The sequence below is a fragment of the Zerene cesonia genome, chromosome 8, assembly GCF_012273895.1.
Source record: "Zerene cesonia ecotype Mississippi chromosome 8, Zerene_cesonia_1.1, whole genome shotgun sequence".
NCBI classification, from domain to species: Eukaryota; Metazoa; Arthropoda; class Insecta; order Lepidoptera; family Pieridae; genus Zerene; species Zerene cesonia.
The window spans coordinates 4,474,378-4,488,451 of record NC_052109.1 but is presented as its reverse complement, the minus strand read 5'-3'; the positions used below and the strand labels follow the sequence as shown (position 1 = coordinate 4,488,451).

The 14,074-nt window shown below is 32.6% G+C and overlaps 2 protein-coding genes across 2 annotated transcripts in view; one reads left to right on the top strand and one right to left on the bottom strand.

Annotated features, from left to right (window-relative positions):
- LOC119828717 (63 kDa chaperonin, mitochondrial-like) overlaps positions 1-150 on the bottom strand; it is a 3,221-nt gene extending 3,071 nt beyond the window's left edge. The window contains exon 1 of the mRNA XM_038350959.1: positions 116-150. Coding sequence (XP_038206887.1) covers positions 116-150 — 35 coding nt within the window. The remainder of the gene's footprint in view (positions 1-115) is intronic.
- Positions 151-3,823: 3,673 nt separating this feature from the next.
- LOC119828596 (zinc transporter ZIP1-like) lies at positions 3,824-10,138 on the top strand. Its single transcript, XM_038350803.1, has 5 exons — positions 3,824-4,217; positions 7,176-7,548; positions 8,764-8,971; positions 9,544-9,679; positions 10,023-10,138. Exons 1-5 carry the CDS (start codon positions 3,938-3,940, stop codon positions 10,028-10,030), a joined length of 1,005 nt encoding a protein of 334 aa, XP_038206731.1. The 5' UTR covers positions 3,824-3,937; the 3' UTR covers positions 10,031-10,138.
- The last annotated feature ends 3,936 nt before the right edge of the window (positions 10,139-14,074 follow it).

Sequence of the window (14,074 nt, the reverse complement as noted above, 5' to 3'; positions counted from 1 at the left end):
TTTTTCTTATCTGAATCTTTTCGCCTTTCTATTAATTACGCGAATATATAAACTAATCAAAAATGTTAATAAGAATATAACATAGGTAGAATATTATTATAATATGTTCTGTGACCCAGCTAAGCACCATATTACTTGAGACATTCCCATTTTATTTAGATCTGTTTTTTTTAGTAGTAAGCATTCGTACTAGACGTCATTCACCCAGAATGAATGTGATTAACTAGATTTGATTATTTCAGAGCCAATAACTTCACATATTTTTAAACAGGAGCAACTTTAAAATTCCCTAAATTTGTGGAAAACCTATAAGATGGCAACCTTGAACATGTTGAATGTTGAAAGCAGCAGTTGACTTATTGCCATTAAAAAAAAAAGCAGCAGTTAACGTAAAAGACAATGTCAGTTTTTTTTTTACAAATTCGATGTTTTAGCTGGAGGGCTTTCCTAGAATATATTATACTTGTTAGCGCCGGCGTTGTAATATTATATTATACCTTCAGTAAAATTAGGTTTGAGGTATAGATATAATACTTTTATTCGCGAATTCCCATACATATAATTGATTTCAATATAAAATTTTCCAGTACTCGATTATTGTAGTAAGTAAACAGAAAAATATGTACATTACACTGAACAACTTTCCTAAGACATAATTCCTATTTATGTCATAGACTAGCTGGATTGAGTTTCACATCATCATCATCATTATCATCAGCCCATATATTTTCCCACTGCTGGGACACAGACCTCCTATGAGGGTTCAGGCCATAATCCACCACGCTGGCCAAGTGCGGGTTGGCAGATGTCACACGCCGTCGAACTTTTAATTCTTGGACATGCCGGTTTCCTCACGATGTTTTCCTTCACCGTTGAAGCAGTGGTTATGTTATCTACATGCGCAGATAAATTGAAAAATCAATTTATTTCCTGCGCGCTCGCCCGGTCTCGAACCCCGAATTATCGATTTTGAAGTCCGAGGTCCTCACCACTGAGCCACCACTGCTTTTTTTCACCACTGAGCCACCACTGCTTTTTTACTTTTTACGTTTCACATCGGGTGGTCCAAATCTTTGATTTTGAAATGTTCGTCATCAGGTCATCCGCCGACAAATATAATAAACTAGATCTTCGCTCCGTCTTATATATATGTATAGCCAATGTAACTCAGTGAAATTGCAGCTTTCTATTGGTTAAAGAATTTTTGAAATCGGACCAGTGCGTTTTGCATGAAAACGTTACAAACATACAAAAATACAACGTTGCATTACATACATTGCTGTTTATGATATTAGTGTAGATAGGTCGACATGCGATCATCGACATCTTATGGTGTTAAAAAATAAATATGTAGAATTTCAGCTCATAAAACACGAGAAATATGTGTTTGTATAAACCTACTAATATTATTAATACGAAAGTTTGTAAGGATGTGTATGTGTTTGTTGCTCTTGCACGCAATAACTACTGAACCGATTGCAATGAAATTTGGTACGTAGACAGCTGGACAACTGGAATAACATATAGGCAACTTTTTACCCCGATATTCCTACGGGATACGGACTTATGCGGGTAAAACCGCGGGGCGCAGCTAGTCTGTCATATTTTTCGATATCAATGTATGCCAAACTTTGACAGAATATGTTATTAATGTATGCTTACTACTTTATACTCTTTCACGTAGAAACAACATCCGAATGTTTAGTAGAGCATAGTATTATGTGGTATAGCGTTAGATTATAGTCTGGATAAGCACATAGACTTTATCTGGGTACCATGAGATTGAAGCCGCGGGATCAAGCTAGTATAAAACAGTTTTACGCGATATATAGAGTTAATATTACCTTCAGATTGCTTTATATTAATAACAAATATTTGTTCACGAGTTCGTTCTAGCATTATAAGTTAACGACTCGACGAAAGCATGTACCTAATTTAGATACAATATTTACATGCATTTTGCTGAGTGTTCAATTAATTGTATATGTTAGTGGAGTCCATGCATGTCTTTATGAATTACAGGCTTTCCGCCCGCGGCTTCGCCCGTATTGGAAAGATAGATAGTCTCGGGGATTTCCCGCAGCCTTCAATTAGGTTTTGGGAATGAAAAAGAGATAGATCGATAGAGTTACTGCGATAATACACAGACAGACATAAATGCGAAATTTATAACATTAGTAAGGATTTTTTGGTTCTCTGCCTGTACAATAAAAACATTACAGTAAAAATTTTAACGCTTATTAGCATTGTCGTCTAAATAAAAATATAACAATTATCGAGTTTTAAATCATTAACTAAAGTACTTGGTTACTAGTATTTTGTATGTACCCATAACTTATTGTTACTAAATAGCGGTCCAGGGCTGATAACATAGCTACAGAGGCTTGACCAGAATAATTAGAATCTAGTATCTCATATAGATCTAAGCTATTAATGGAATATCGAAAAAATTGCACTAAATTGCTGTATTCATTTGCTTATCGCAGCACAAACTTTGCAATTTGCATCTATAGATGCATACAGGTAATTTCTGTACACACTTTTTATATAGCAATATACTAGCAAGAAAAAAGAAAACTTTGTAATAGTCATTTGGTTACATTTGATTACAGTACATTTTATGTTACATTGAATAGTTCTAATGTTGCTAGTTCCCTAACCGATGCTTCCTTAAATAGGTCAAGTATGCACATATTACGGACCTATTGGAACGTTATACAACGTATAGCATACTAAAGTCCAGTGCTTTTCAAAGTTTATATCCTTGACAAAAAAAAACTTGCAATTCATATATACATTTACATCATCGCATGATCTCGTTATATACAAGTCATCGTTTAAGATATAATTAACTTCTAATAACAAACATACAATGCTATTAAATACTCTTATAGTTGCAGGTACCGATTATTTTGGGTGATCTTTGTATTTCATGTCTCTTCGTTGGTAATAGATAAGCAGGTACTATTCCGAATTACAAGCGTAAGAGAAATGATTGCGAACAAAATTTTTTAATGGAAATAAAGTAGGGTACAATTATCTTTTTTCCTTGAGCAATAGAGATAGTTACAAAGAGTCCTTACAGATGTTCAAACAGCATGTGGTTTTATCATTGAAGGTTATGAACAAATGTATAAATATGAAACATATGAAAAAAAATAATTTTTAAAATACACGTTTGAGAACAGTACACTTTATACAACACTGGACTAAGCCTTCCCCTTGGCGCATGCAGATCGGGATGTCCTTTGCGGAAATTGGCCTAAACCAAATTGCATTGCATAGTCATTGGAATTTATAGCACATAAGATTAAACTCGTCGATTGATCTTGTAGTCTTACTGTATTCATAATTAATTTATGACAAATTATTTAATCTGTTCAGTTATAAAATCAATTATAAATATAATTTATTAATTCGTTTTATATAATTAGAACTTTTTTGGAGATATTTAATATAATTACTTCGGTTTATATAACTTTTAATGGGAAAATTTTAATTATAACTTTTAATAATCATCATAACCATGAGTGTCACTTTATAAATTACCAAAAAACTCATTCATAAGAGAACTCTATATCCTAATTAAGACCTTATGCACCGAAGTTAACGTGGTTTATATCACTTTTTTATACAACGCCAGTTATTCATGGCATATTATATCTGATTGAAACAATGATATACCGTCGTCCGCCAGCAATGTGCGTCTGCGCTGAGTCGCGTGCATCTTACAAGCCTACGGACACAGGAGCTGAATCTAATTGACGCGCCATTGAACAAACAGCTACTGTCAGTTTTATCATTAATAATGTTATCATGAGTCCGCCTACAGAAAGACTGGGGAGCAGCAGGCAGGATCAGTTAGTGAGGAGACGGCGGCCGAAACGCAGCACACTTGAATATTGCTTTGCCTCTTTTAAAACAAATAGACGTTACAATGAGAAACATGGACGAAGTCGCGATCAACGAAGAAGGAAACGTTTTAAGAGCGAAAATAATAACCATGGTTACTCTCTTTAGTGTTTCTATGATTGTTGGGTGTTTGCCGATTTTAATTTCGATGAAGTACAAATGGTTCATGCCGAAAGATGGTTCAAATATGAGAACCTCTAATTCACTTGTGATTGGATTACTGTCTTTCGGCGGTGGTGTTTTGTTTGCAACGACGTTCATGCATTTGTTGCCAGAAGTTGACGAAAACATAAAATTATTACAGGGTAAGTTATATTTCAGCATGTTATATAAATGTCCTATTCACCTAACACAATTTGCCGGTGTCATTGATTCGAGTCGGTGTAGGGACATGCAATATAAACTATAAAATTAATTGCTTCGTGCTAGGTAGATTTCTCTTAAATATAAAATACAAGCCTATGAAGTACTTATTAATACTGAAAAAAAAAATTAAACAAAGATTACAAATATTTTAACTATGCATTGTACTGAAATATGGGATGTTGCATATAGATTAATATATTGTAACAATAAAGGATATATAATGTAACACAGGAAGTGTCACATCAATCCTTTGATAAAGTCAAGTTTTTAGAAGTTTTTCATTTGTATATTATATACATATAAGCAATATATATTAGTATATATATTTATTACAATTATTGCTGCATTTTCTCCGGAATCCTTGAATCTTCCTTCTAGGTATGAATGATACACAAAATTTTATTGACAAATGGGCATGCTATACAAAATATTTATTTTCTGATTTTTGTCAGTACATATAGCACAGTGCCGCATTTACACATTTATCGACAGACGATTTGAATTTTGATTCAAATTATGTGAGTGCTATATATATTTTAACTTCTCAAAGGATTTCCTGTAGAACCAGCATGAAAGAAATGTAGAGTAAATATATGCATGAATAATTAATTTACGTAAGAAGTATAGAGGCCTAAGCACTCAGTCATTCACTGGTCCTAAATCCGCCACTGTTCAACCATATTCTAGCACTTCCTAACAAACGAGCTTTGTTGACTTATACACTACAAATTAACACTCTCTTAATACGTTAATAGCGGGTGTCTGATAAAACATCTTATCAGTCCATATTTGTTTCTTTCTCACTTTGTTCATCAAATGGCCCTGTTTACATCCTGACACATGGCTTGGAGCTATAATTGTAATTCAAACTGGTTTTAAATCTGACCTTAATTCCATCTTAGGACTTTACATACTCCTAGGTTTACGAACTGAATAACATTGTACTTTTTATACTTTTCTCAAAGGTATTATTTCATAAATAAAGTTGCGTGTTTTTTTATTGAAATACCGATAATTATAAACGGACTTGCACAGTTTATTATACCGTTAACTTGTACTTTTTTCTTATTTGGTATAAATTATAATATAAATAGTACAAATAATATAATTTCTATACCTAGACAATATCTTATTTTCTTTTTATTACCTATTTTGAATCAACTTCCTCGGTTTTGTTGTCATAAAATTAAATTTCCCCAATGACAAGCTCGATCATTATTATCTATGTATAAAATATTAACTTATTTTGTGCAATTTTCATATGCACTAACATTGTTTGGATGATCTTAAACTGCGCACAGCGTAGGACATAAGCAATAATATATTTAAGCAGCAGGTTTGCTTTGACATTTAAAATTATAATTAAATAGCTACCCGTTTCTAACAGTTTTGAATAAACATTAAAAATTGCATTTATTGAATGACGTGTAATTACCAGTAGTAATTATACAGCAGTGAAATTGTTAAAAGAAAAGCAACATTTGAAACTTTTCAAATCTTTGTAGATAGTTCAAAAAAATATAAATATGCAGTTCCAAATGGGCCAGCCAGGTATCGGGTTTTTAACGGTTGTTCATAAAAAATAATGAGTACTAATAATTATCATCGACTCAAAAAGATTTTGAAAGTTGGTACTTATTAAAAACTTGCATAATTAAATTTTTACTCTTGCTTTGTATAAATAATTCTCGTACTCATTTCAATAAATAAGGACATAAGATAATGATCGAGAAGCACGACAATCATTTGTGTAGAGAAAAGAGTTAAATATTTTATTGAATTTAATTATTTTGCAATAGGTAGGTACCGGGAGTCATATCATATTATAAAGATTTGTACATTTATTCATAAGTACATATACATGAGTATCAAATGAGTTTCTATCAGACGCCGTGATGTAATATGCTGACTTCTCCCGAAGAAAGTATTTAATTTTTGCGTAGGCGTGACCAAACACATTTTGACGCATTTTGAACGCTTTCAAATGAGTACGTAAGAAACAATGTGTAATTTACAGAAATATGATTTTAAATATGATTATTTTGAGAGTCAACAAAGACACCAACAAAGTTGATAGTAATGTGTGAATGAACTACGTAGTTAGTAGTAATGAACTTAATCTGATTGTATCTTTGCAATATAAGCTGATTAGCGGGCGATAACTTGTGTTATACCTCTTATAACTTAATTAATGAATAACATAAGGTAAAAGTAAGAAATCGTTTTGCTTCTTATACATAAATACCTACACATAGTAGATACGCTACAGTTCTTGGGTACCTACATAAACATCTTACAAGGAAGCAAAGAGTTGCGTCTCAGCTATTGCTGTTTTTAACTTGTGGATGGCATCGTTTTTGTTCAGACGCCCCTTATAATAAATGATAATTGTATTTATCACATTTAAAACAAATTCTTATAAAAAAAAACCAACACAAGCAAGACATAAATTTCAGAAATGAAGTGCCATTCACCATAATCATTACCTATATATTATGATAATGAAAATATGTATGGATGAATTACGACGATCTGCACGCTCAGCGTTTTGGATAGAAATTTCTACTATAATAAGATGCCTTATAATATAACTCTTTAGTCTCCTAACTATCCCCAGATAAAAAAAAAATCAATCCTATACCCCTTCCGATGTCGTCTTTGTCGATCATGTTGTTTGGTTTGTTGTCACGTGCAATACAATCAAAGTATAAACATTTTCGCATTTATTATATAAGAAGTAAAAATATATCACATTATGCTACAACTATAAAAATTTAGAAAAATACAAAATAAAATTTTCATTAAAAAACTATACACCTAAAAATCTCGAATTTGAGCTTCTTGTAACCTTTAAATTGTCATTGAAATAAACAATTCATACATCCCGTTATTTCCAGAGGAAGGCCGATTACCAGAAATGCCTATATACCTTGCACCTCTGATTATGTGCAGTGGGTTCTTCATGATGTACCTCGTAGAAGAGCTGGTCCATGTGTATATAAACAGTCGAGAAAATAAAAGCGCCAACACAAGTTTCACACGAGTTCTAAGTATACGAAGAAGTAAATCAGAAGAGGATGGCAATACAGACATACAGACTATAAAAGAAGTTGAGGCCGCCCGGCATCATGGTCATAGTCATCTACCAGTGAAATCAGACGATACTATTGTATCTGCTTTAAGAGGTCTACTGATAGTGCTGGCGCTTTCCATTCATGAATTGTTCGAGGGTCTTGCAGTAGGTTTGGAATCTTCTACAAGAAGCGTATGGTAAGAAGTGTTATTTATTTAATTTAACGGCGAAGTTAGAATTATCATCGAGCTCTTACAGCTTTCAGATTAAATATCACGAGGATATACTATCTAAGTAATACAAAGACTTGTGTGAAAAGAGTCCCTTCTAGAAAAATACATCTATTGATATAATGGTCCATTTCCAGGTCTTAAGTGTTTAAGTTATAAATAACGTAGGTACATGATGTAATGTGTGAGCTGTGGGTGGACAGCGATTGTAATAAATGTAATTATAAATAGTTGGACATCTTATAGTATTTGCTGAAATGTCCTGATTTCGATGATATAAGTGTTGTTTGACAAATCACATGATCGCGGATCGTGTTAATGATTATTCCAAACGGAACTATTGTAGCGAGTTTTTTCAAGGTGCTAGTTTCTTATTTATTTTTAACCGACGTTCCCAAAGAGGAATAAGTATTTTTTAGATTGGTTACTCGATGACTCGATGGGTTTTCAACCGATTGATGTTATTATATTTGTGTTTGAAAGAAAATTGTCGTCATTTAGCCCCACTTTAGAATATGGTGTCGTACTTCCCTTCTCAATAACATCGGTCGGTGTCGTTAACCTTTTTTATAAATATATTGATATATTATACGAACATATTAAAGAGCTTCGACAATTAAAGCTACTGTTGGTGTAGGAGATGAAAATTATAATTACCTACATTATCATTTTGTGAGGATATTTATGAGAATACTGAATTAGTTTTTTAGCAATGTACCTTGGATGTGTGAGTACCATTAAATACGCAACCTCACATAATTGATTCGAGTTTCTTCGTTTCTTCAACATTAAGTTTTATGAAATAAGCATTATGAATTATTCTACGTCAATTAAGTTCCACTCCCGGTGTTTGCTCTTTTCATAAAATACAAAAAAATTCAAAAGAACAATATGTCATCGCGTTTCGTAAGAAAATACGAGAGCATTAATTATTCATTTTTCTACCCCATATAATTTAATCAAAGGCTCTCGTATGTCTGCACGAATGCATCGCTGTATTGTGCAAGATGTCTTTGACAGACGTGTGATTTGCTACCAGCAGTCACAGCTGTACGTGTATATGTTAACTCGCAGTTGTCAAACGTGGTCGATTATGGCACGAACCCTCATAGAAAGCCTGTCTTAGCAGTGGGAACATATGTGGGCTGATGATGATGATGATAGTATTTAAACATTTCTCAGGTACATGTTCGGAGCAGTATCAGCACACAAGTACATAATAGCGTTCTGTATTGGCGTGGAACTGCTGGCAGCAGGCACGAGGCGCTGGCTCTCAATATTATATATCTTCACATTCTCTTTCGTGTCTGCACTTGGTATAGGTGTTGGGATCTTACTGGTGGGTGGAGCCGGCGCGGCGGCCGCTGGAATATATTCCGTTGTATTACAGGTAACTTTAAACCTTGTAAAGATTAAAATTTCTGCATCTGATTATATTTTAAAAGGAAAGGTTAAAGTTCATAACTTGCATTTTTTTGGTCGTTGTTTAGTCTGAGTTGCCATGACCTTATCATTGTTTTAAGACATTGTATTCTTATTAGAAAATAAAGTAATTATCCCTACTTAAAAATAATCGTTTACAAAGATTTCTAATATAAATTATAAATTATATGTGATATATAACGTTGCCTATGGTAATGACAAAGAAATGTCTCGAGATACACCATAAGGATGGAATTTGGTATTGTTAATGGAGCTTAAGAGTTTAGTGATTATTTATCTACAAAATTCTTCCATTGAGTACCTAATCGCTTTACTGTCATTCTTAGTAGCGATAAAAGCTAAAATGAAAGTATATTGCTGTCATCGAAACTATGATTTATGGATTTCAGAAAAACAGTTATAGTTCTATAGGCAGTAGGGAAAGGCAGTTCTAGCAAAAAATCTACCCACAAAACAGTAATAGAGACGTATTAGTAGATAGGAGAAAGGTCTCCTTTTCATTTCACTTATTCTTTGCAGGGTCTTGCATGTGGTACTCTAGTCTATGTGGTCTTCTTCGAGGTGTGGAGGCAAGACCGCACTGGAATTATGCAGTTCTTCTGCGCGATATTTGGGTTCGCTATTATGGTTGCTCTTGAAGCCGTGGTCGAATCTTGTAAGTTTTTTTTTTATAGTTTATTTATTTCTTTAAAGAAAACAAATTTTAACATTTCATGTCCCCACACCGTTACAATCAAGATTAATTAGTATAAATTTTTACATATGGAAATAAAATAGCATAAATAAGATATACATATTTTTATTAAAATTAAAAAAAGAACGATTCAAGGTTATTAGTATAAAAATGGTACAATATATTATATATTCAAATTCAAATGCTTTAAAAATGAGAGAATTTTTATAGAATAGAAAATCCTGCCTCCTGATACCTTTTTTTTTTGTTATATTTTTGTAAACGACCTTTATTTGATTTATAAATCCTTTTTCTATTGTTTCAGTTGCTTGACAATGAAAAGAAAAAATTAGGAAGCGATGTATGGCTGTTGTATAGTTAAAGTTACCATAAGTTTTGTTACTGCTATAATTTAAGGAATGTCAATAAATATTTATACATAAACTTTTTGTTTTATTAAAAAAAACTAGCTTTCCGCCCGCCCAATCAAAAGAAACTATCCTATCTTCTTGTCCGGATCTCAAACTACCAATTCTACCCATAAATTATATCTTTTTGGGGTGGTAATTTTTATATTTAACATCTATAATATTGGAAGGGAGAAAAGCGTCTATATATGCGTCATATTTCCTATCCTCTCCTCTCGCATCCTTCTGTATAGACTACTAATATTGATGTTAATGGAATAAATTGCAAGTGAATTATCGTAAGGTACTCAACTTATCCTAGGTAGTAATTGCAAATCATGCATCAGAGCAAATAAGCCATAAGCAAAAAAACTAGATAGCACCAATTGTTTTAATTTTATCAATGTCTCGATTATAAAGTCGTATTATGTTATTCCTTTTTAATGTTATTCCATTCAATACTCCCATAATTCATGCGATTAGCAACTAAATATCTAGAATGCTATTCAGATCTGAAGTGATACTGGTTCGAGAAAATCGTCTTTAAGTATAGATAATATTTTCGATAAATCTATGAGATCAGATAAGGCTATTTATTAATACTTACTTACTTACTTATTATATAATATTTCCTGTAAATAAATGCATTGTATTTGTATGATAAAAGGGACTATACTATAGTTAGTTATTAGGTACCTAGTCAAACCATTGATAACTTATAATGAGTCTCGGTGATCGATAAAAATCGTGAAAGTAAAAATATCATAACGTAAAGGAAGAGAAAATTACAGACAATGTTAAAAATCTCTTAGAATTTAATAAAACGTCAGGCGAAGTTATAATAAACAATTTTTAATAAAAAAAATGGTTGCCTGTAAAGTCGGTTTTACGGGCGAAGATTTTACGTGACAACGTCTTTTTCTCGGTAGAATATTTATTGATATGAATATTATTAAATTGCACAATAGGAACAAGGAATTGAATGAAAATAAGAATTGCACAAATTTTAACTATAGAAAATATATTTTGTTTACTAAAAAGACAGAGACACAAGCACGCGCCGATTCAATGCGCCTAATTCTCTAGTGCTGCGCGCGCGGCGGACCGATCATAGTTCGGTGACTCATCGTAACGTTACCGGGCGTTACACTTTTTTTTCATGAGTGACTCCGAGCCGAATTTAAGACGTTGTCACGTCAAAAAAGTGTGTAATTCTGCTAATATTATCTAGTGTGTAGGAAAAGAGAAAGTAAATCCTTTCACTTCTTGAATTTCATTGAACAAACTTTGATGAAAATTTAAAGGTTAGTCCAACTCGTAGTTAGATGAGACTTTGACTAACTTTTGTGTCGAAGCATCAAAACTTGATGCGGGTGATACTTCAATCGAGACCTGGGGGCTGGAAATGTTTAGACTGTACACCTACCTTTGCCAACATATATTTTGCCTTTGAGGTAAAACCTTAGACTTACTTTTCCGTGGTATATTTCCATATAAACAATGTTCACAGAACTGTTCCGACATACCGTTCGGAATTGGTACCTACTTCTTGTTATTTACCTCAGTTCAGATTTTGGGTCTTTACAATACGTTACGCGAAATAAACATTTAGTTATATGTATACTCAACGTCGGCATATCGTTTAATTTGATTTAGTTCAAGTGCCTCATTAGAGGATTAAGATTGACTATCAGTGACTGATCTTACATTGCTAATCATAAAACGAATGTGATAATGTTAGGTACAATGCTACAATGTTAATATTTCTACTAACTGTTCGCCCCCGCTTCGCCCGAACAAATATAAGCTATACCTCTCAGTGAAGATGTAGCTTGCTAATGGTGAAATAATTTTTAAATCATTTCCATTTACGTAAAAACATTAAAAACTTACAAAATACTAGTTTCCTCTTTATAATATAACAATTATTAATTAATTCGTCTTTTTTAGAATAATTGACTTCTACACGACTTCGGGTATAAAATAAAGATCATCCTTCTCATTCAAAACGTAGGTATAATAGCAGTAAGATATGTTAAGTCACTAACAACCTACCAATTTAAACTTACTGCAGCCGGCAACGTCTTTAAATGAGCTTCCAAACATAGAACTCTATGAACTTTATACCTCTAACTTGATATTATGTCACAAAAATGTAAGATTTATTAATATTATTGAAAAATATATTTATTTTTCTGAAAACTTACATGTAGATTCTAGAGTTACAAAAATGGAGATGACTGGTGTCTGCGATAGGCAGTAGCCTGTAATGCAGATTGTCAGGCTTCGCCCAGTCGAACCGACACAATGGTTATGCATTCGGAAGAAGGCAGCAAAAAGGAGCTTATTGAAATTCTTTGTACTACTTTTTTAGGAAGATACATACTTTTCGCCTAATTCGGTATCTGTAACTGTTAGAACGTGTCTTACCGAAAATGGGTTTTAACTGCCATATTATAGGTAAATATATAATGACCTGCTACTGAAAACCTTTTTACAACACTTGGCAGTTTGCAGTTTTGGCTAAAACTTGTATACATAATACAAATTAAAGCTAAATTTGTCTGCAAAAATGTATGTTAGTTGTTATGCTTAAAGACCAAAAAAGGAACTGGGCAGAAAAATAGTTCACAAAGCGTTTTTTACCATAACGCAAAATTCATGGTCTGGTAATGATAATGAGTACCAATGATCACTAGATGTGAATTTTGGTATATCCATGTATAATTAAAGTACATACTATGCTTTTCAAGTAATGTGACCTATTTCAACATAAAGTTCTAACATTTGTCCATTAATTACATATCTACTCATTAGTCAATTTCATTATTACCATAAACATAACTGTACTGTATTAGTCATTTTTACCATATACATTTACAATCGAAGGGATTCTACGTCTAAGCATTTCTAGAACCGTGACGACGGTCATTTCAGGTGACGATCCTTCAAAGGGGCCGATGTAATGACTTTGTTTATTGACATATCTGAGTTTGGTAATGGCACGTAGCCGTTATCAGCACGTACACAATATCTTGAATTTATCTAAAACTTTCTCATACAAAACTTCTGAAATCAGAACGGTTAATATGAAAGATAAAGATAACGCGTACGCGACCCACGACCGATATCGGAATACCTGACTTGGTTCATGTGAATTTTATTACTGTTATTTATGATTCGATTATATTATATTCTAGAGCTAGATCCCAGGGTTGGCGGATGTCACGTATTTTTTGAAGGACGAAATGTTGTCGATTGAGTAGTTATAATATGTACTTCGATCGAATGCCTGCCTGCTAGCTTGGTCAAACGGCCAATTTCCAGTTATCAGATGATTAAGGCACATAAAAACATTGCTAACGTCTGGACGTTTTTTTCTGAAAACCATAAGAAATGACTGGTAGCTTCTCATGGTTCTCATGAAAAAAGAAAGAAAGGAAAACATTTATTTTGACACATATACACATATATATGCACAAAAAAATTATATGTTCGGAAATATAGGAACTTTTTGTTCAATTACAGGGACAGTGAATGACAATTGTCTTGTCTCTGTTACGTGTAATTTGTAACAATTGATGCCGAGTCTTTGCCGGACAAACACAAAATTGAAATACGAAATTTTAGTCACATTCTTATGTTCGTAATTCGAATTGCATTACTAACATAAGTTATTATTATTACACGATTTCATATTCGATTAATATAATTTTTTATCATATTTTTTTTCCGAAATAATTGTAATTACTGTTTTCGTAATTGTATTAACACTTATATTTTAATAAAATAATATTGATTGTTTAAAAAAATTATGTAAAAATAAAAGGAATAGTAACTAAATTCGTGGAAATTCCAAAAATCCTTTATCTAATCTTCTAATCTGCTAATATCTTAAAATTTAGCCATGAAAATAGAATTTAAACGCACCCAGAATAAAGTTACTATGGGAGATAAATAATACAACCGG